Here is a 5,703-nt window from a genome sequence, read left to right as displayed (position 1 = left end):
TCATATGAAAAGTGTTTAAAGGCAATCATTGATTAAGTTTTCATGGATTAAGTTTTCTGGTGGGTGGGGGACGCCCCTCCCACATCTGACTTTGTGTATAAAAGCCCCTTTGTAATTCCCAATAACACACATCGCTTCTGCACTAGACCAGAGTCCAGTCTCTTTCTTTCTCTCTCTTCTTCTTCCCCCCAATCGCCGACACCGTCTCCACCTTTGGGGTACCCTGAACTCGGCTGAAGCTGGTCTCTGGCAAGAAGTGAATTTTCTGAGTCTAAGCAGCTAGCCCTTAATTACAGCTCTATGGAGTTTAGGAAGTTTCCATGTTACCAGTCCTATTTCTCCATCCACAGCATTCAGCATTCCACACTGCTTTGGCCCATTCTTTGTGCAATTGCCTTCTCCCTTCCCCATGTACCAATGCTTTCATTCTATCCCTCATTACCTTATGCCCATACTTCATGATGGGGTGCTAACTGCTTCTCCTTTCCCTTCCTGATCTAACCATGGCCATCTGCTGGTTGCCCTTCCTGAAGCCCCTCTGACCATGGTACTTTTCCTTCCCACTGAATTGAAACTTGCAATGCCTGTTACTACTAGAATGACCATCTGGGAAAATGTCAACTTACATCTGATCTTCCAGAATAATGATTAATGATGCCACTTCTCAAAAAAGCATCCCTAACTTGACTGATAATAATCATATATTCACCTCACTTATTATTATCTGAATGGAGCACAAACTCCACACCTGTGCAGCCTGAACTCAACCTTCTTTCCAAATCCCCCCACAATTTCACTCATAGTCCAACTCTAACATTTTTTGATGGGCTCCCACTCAGTTTGATAAATACACTGTGATCATCCCTACTTCTTGGCATTTGCTCAAACAATTCCTTTTCTCCTCTACCTAGACTGGAACCCCCCACCTTGTTCATCCACTAAGACATAGTTTAAGTTCCACCTTGTCTATAAAGTCTCCATCTAAACCTCTGGTCAAGGGTCATCTAGCCTTCCTCTGATTTCCCAATGCCTTTCATGTCTGCATAGACCAGGTTAGAAGACAGAGGAGTAAGTTTGGGGAGAGGGAGAAGCCACAAGTCTGTTGGAACAGGTCACAGGAGAGACAATCATGAGGTGGGCAAACCAAGGAATGGTGGCAAAGTTCCCTGATGGGTAAGTGACTCATGTTCTTGGGATCTGGGAAACCATTGCTGGGAACAGGAATCAGAAGGTTGGAATGGGTGTCAGTTTCACCCTGCATCTCAATGAAACCAGCCAAGCCAAAGGTCATTTCTCAGGAACACAGTTCCCATCCCCCATACCCTCCTAACCATACCTCTCGCCTCCACTGCCATCTCTCTCCCTCTCAGCTCAATGTGGATTCCCCACCCAAAATTGCAACTACTGCCTGTGATAAAGTGTGCATATATTTTATGTATTTCTAAAACAGCATTTACTTCCATTTAGCATTATGAGTCACACTTTGGGTTCACAGGAGCCATGTTCTCCTAAAAATGCTTACATGGATGATTGTTGCTGGGACCCTTACATGATTCCAGGAAGGTAGGGAGAAGAAGTGTAATACTGCCCACACATGGCAGAGGATTGAATTAGGGTTCACAGGGGAAAAGGACCTGATCAAAGCTTGACATTTTTTAAAAACAACTGATATTCTGGAAGATAAGGTTTTATTTTGCAATCAGTTATTTATTAATTATAGAGTTATGGGGTACAAGTGAGGATTTATTACATAAGTAGGCTTCATGCAGATGAAGTTTGGGCTTTGAGGTGGCCCTCACTCTCCCTGGTAATGGACCATGTAGGTACCCTTTGTGTTGTCATGTGCTCCCCACCCTTCTTCCTCCATCCTCCCCCTAGCAGTGCCCCGTGACTGCTGATCCCACAAAGATAAGTTTTAAAATTCCAATAATTTAAATACAATATGTTTATAAAAAATTGTTAAATAAAGCTCATTCGTTTTGGAATGATATGAGATTATATCAGAATGCATCTTAGGAAGGGAAAACAAATCAAGCATTTCTGAGGCTCTGGTTTAGTCTCAAAAAAAGAGATCGCTTATGGCTTTGAAGTTGAGGATTTTTGATCCAGGTACTTTATGTAATTCTGGACCCACTTCTCCTTGGGATCAGCACAGATATCCTTGTTCAGTTTGGTCTTGAAGCTGTGGGAGAGAGAAGAAGCAATTTGAAGGATACCTTTTGAAAATTCTGCCCATTGGACCCTAAACCTTTCTGGACTATTTGCCATGGGGCAAAGAGGTTGCTTTGGAGGGAGTGGAGGAAGAGGACAGAGATTGATGGGACTCCAGGGTTAGCTACTGCTTTTGATGGCCCAGCAAAGCTATCTTTGCTTTTGACTCAAAGGAACTGGTATGACCTGAATAAGCTCCCAGACCAGAAGCTGGGAGTGAACATTTACTAAAGTGAAAATTCATGAATTGGATTATAGAGGTCAAACTGTCTGAGTCTATGACTCCGAGAAACTCTGACACAGTTCTTGACTCTCGGCCCTATACATTACTATTTGGTCTGGGAGAGGATAAACTTTGTCTACTTACATCACAGCTTTCCGGGGACATTTGCTGCTGCTGATTTTTCTGTAGCTCTCTAGTCGCTGAATAGGGATCTTCCTATTGGTCAGGGTAAAACAGCAGGTACGTGGGACAAAAGCTGGATGTGGGAGAAAACCAAAAGATGAGCCATTAATGATATGTAGATATTTTAAGGCACGAATTAGTGAAGAAAGAAGGAAGTTGGGAGAAGGTGAAGAATTGCAAGAGTTGGAGGCAGAATCCATCTGCTCCAAAGTCCCCTGCCTCTGCCTTTTACTCATTTTCCTCCCGTGGGCAGTGGGAACCCATCACCCCAACAGGGGTATGGAAAAAACTTGATCAACATGACAAGCCCTACCTCTGTCATTATGAGAAGGTATGAGGCCATGTAGCAGTCATGATACTGTTTAAGAAATATTTTCTGGACACAAGGTAGACTTGCATTTCTTGACCACTTTTGTTTGGTTGGAGTCATTAATTAGTTTGACCAACAATGGAGGAGACAAAGTGGCATGTGTCCTTTCTGAGCCAGAGTGTGCTCCCCATGTAACACCCTCTAGAACTTTCTTTCTCTTTGTCAGAGTACCCAGCAATGTTCCTGAAGGCAGTTGCTCCATCAGTCTAGAATCTCAAGTATATCATGCAGAAGCCTGAGCCCATACATTACACATACCTAGTATGAGTGCGAAATTGACCTTTGTTAGTCACTTTTGTTAGGTCATTGATAATTAAGAATTGTTTGTTACCACAGCATGCACTAGCTTATTGGTACTGATGTATTTCGTAAATTTAAGTCATCAGAGGATGGGAAAATGAGTTATGGAACAAATGCTGTAGATTTTTTCCCCAAATAGAGTCAAAATAGGTCACCCCATGAGATTCTCCTGGGACCCCATCCTTTCTTTTAAACACTGTCTCTGAAAGCTGTCCTACAGTCTAACAAGCATTTTGGCCTCCAATCAACATATTTCCCCCTCCCCCACCGCCAAAAGTGCCCACCATGACCCTAGTAAGAAAGGGTCTTTCTTCAGTGTGCCCTATCTCCAAACATTATAAGGGTAACTGGGTCATGGATGCACACAGCATCCCTCTCAATATCATATTCTGATGTTAGAGCATAAGCACTTAACATGGGAACGAGCCTGAACTTCTAATTCTGACTCTTCCAGTGACTGGATAAGAGGTTGGAAACTTTTTTGTCTACACATGAAACCTGTTTTCCCATCCTTAAAATGCAGAATTTGCAATGAGTCTCTAAACATTCTTGCTGGCCTGGTAACCCTGGGGGTAGTTAGCTTTCCCATAAGGAGTTAGGGAATCTTACCTGGCTGAGCAAACACCTGGGAGCTGAAGGTGGCTGCCGTGAGCAACAGCCACAGAAGCGCTGCAGAGACCTTCATGTTGGAGGGCGAGGGGCAAACTTCAACTTGCGTATTGGAGATTCCTGTGTTGGTCTCAGACTCTCTGCTCCTCTGGCTGTTCAGCCTGCCTTTTATAGGGAACAAAGAGGGTGTGATCTTCCAGTGAAGTCTCTGCCTGGACAGAGTCATGATAAGGTGGGGGGGGATCTTGAATTGTTGACCAAGTCCTGGGAAGTTAGCCGGATAGAAGAGAGACCAGCTAGTGGGTGGGACTTATCATCTATCCTGAGACTCAGGGTAGTTAGGGAAGGATATGTGATTATGAAATGTTAGTGGACATCTGTAGTGGTGAAAATCAGCAAGAAAACCAAGGACCTCAGGAATGAGTTGATCTAAGAACCTTCCTCTATCCCTGTGTTCATGTGGTGGTCTTTAGGATTTAGGAGGTCAGGAAAGGGCCCTAAAACTTCTTCTAGGCGCCCATCCAAATATAGAGAGGACTCTGCAGCTCTAGACATAGCTGGGTCACTGTTAACCAGGAAGGATAGTACACCATAACCTCACCACTATGATTTAATCTAGTGATCACAGACTCTTAGTGCCCGTGGATTTTAATGCTATGAGACATCAGTCACACTGATAGTTCCTGTTAATCTGGACTTCCTGTGCATTTTCAAACTACTTGCTTAGCTTCTAAAGCCCTTTTCAAGTGGAATGATATCGAACCCCTATTTGTCAAATGCACTGTTGTGAAGTGGGTTTGTTTGAAACAGAATAGAGAGCCCTGTGCACCCTCACACCCCAAGGATTTAGGAACACATTTGGAAAACCACATCTGGTTCACCCTCACTCCCTGAGCACACATTGCAGACAAGGAATTTGATGGTTAAAAACAAAACAAAGAGAGGAGAAAAAATAACCTGTATGTATATCCCTTTGTACCTAACACTAAGCCACCTCCTTAGAGAGACCGTAAAGGGAGGCAGCCTTTAATGGGGTCACTGAGGTGAGTTACAGCATTGAATAGTGATGTGGAGACACTGCAAGGCTGTTTCCTGGCTTGTCCTGCACTCTCTCAATCAAATTGACTGGTAAAGGTTGTGCAAACAGATGTGTTAAGACTCTGAGGACTTGCCTTGGGTTAGTTGAATATAGTGTTGACTGTTGATGTTTGTCATAGGCACTGGACTAGAGTGAGACTCCAACTCAAAAAAAAAAGAAAGTGCCCTTTCTAGCCTGCAAGATCCCTAAGTGCCCATCTATTAAAAGAATAATTGGTCTGCAATTACCTAAAAAGGCAAAACCTGGGTCTTCCCTGTTCTTTCCTGCTCAACTCCAAGTGAGACAGTCGAGTGTAGACTCTGGATCTGAGATGCCTGAGTTTGAATGATGGCTCTGTGACTGACTTTGATTACCATGGGCAACTTAATCACTCTGCTAAGAGAGGAAGATAATCATGTCTACCTTAGAAGATTGTTGCTGGAATTCGTATATTTAAAATGTTTACAAGAATGACCACATCATTATAGGTGCTCAGTGAGTGGAAGTTAATATTTATTATTATTAGAAAATGTGGCAGATTTTGTGGACCATAGGATGCTGGAAAGGAACTCAGACTCTGGGCAGAAGCCTTTCTCCATGTATTCTTCCAATTTTTTTCACTTCTTCCAAGGAAAGACATGCTACCCTAGGGGCTGTTTTCAGAAATATCTGAGTTGCATATGTGGAAGATATGAGATCTCAAAAATTGTGTCAACACAAAACGTTTGG

General features: G+C 43.2%; 1 protein-coding gene across 1 annotated transcript; it reads right to left on the bottom strand.

Annotated features, from left to right (window-relative positions):
- Positions 1–2,076: 2,076 nt before the first annotated feature.
- On the bottom strand, positions 2,077–3,972 carry CCL11 (C-C motif chemokine ligand 11). Its single transcript, XM_008048921.1, has 3 exons — positions 3,897–3,972; positions 2,579–2,690; positions 2,077–2,182 (listed from the first exon to the last, which is right to left on the bottom strand). The coding sequence occupies exons 1-3, from the start codon at positions 3,970–3,972 to the stop codon at positions 2,077–2,079; spliced, it is 294 nt and encodes a 97-aa protein (XP_008047112.1).
- Positions 3,973–5,703: the final 1,731 nt, after the last annotated feature.

This window comes from Carlito syrichta, unplaced genomic scaffold, assembly GCF_000164805.1.
Source record: "Carlito syrichta isolate Samal-C Ts95f unplaced genomic scaffold, Tarsius_syrichta-2.0.1 Scaffold128688, whole genome shotgun sequence".
Classification (NCBI taxonomy): domain Eukaryota; kingdom Metazoa; phylum Chordata; class Mammalia; order Primates; family Tarsiidae; genus Carlito; species Carlito syrichta.
The sequence above is the reverse complement of the archived record's forward strand: the minus strand, read 5'-3'. Positions and strand labels throughout refer to the sequence as shown.

What these genes read in the sequence shown, in the direction of transcription:
- CCL11 (XM_008048921.1), bottom strand. Translation starts at nt 3,972, where the DNA reads ATGAAGGTCTCTGCAGCGCTTCTGTGGCTGTTGCTCACGGCAGCCACC. An exon ending in CCAGGTGTTTGCTCAGCCAG is followed by an intron (nt 2,691 to 3,896) that starts GTAAGATTCCCT and finishes TCCCACATCCAG; the next exon opens with CTTTTGTCCCACGTACCTGC. An exon ending in TGTCCCCGGAAAGCTGTGAT is followed by an intron (nt 2,183 to 2,578) that starts GTAAGTAGACAA and finishes TCTCTCCCACAG; the next exon opens with CTTCAAGACCAAACTGAACA.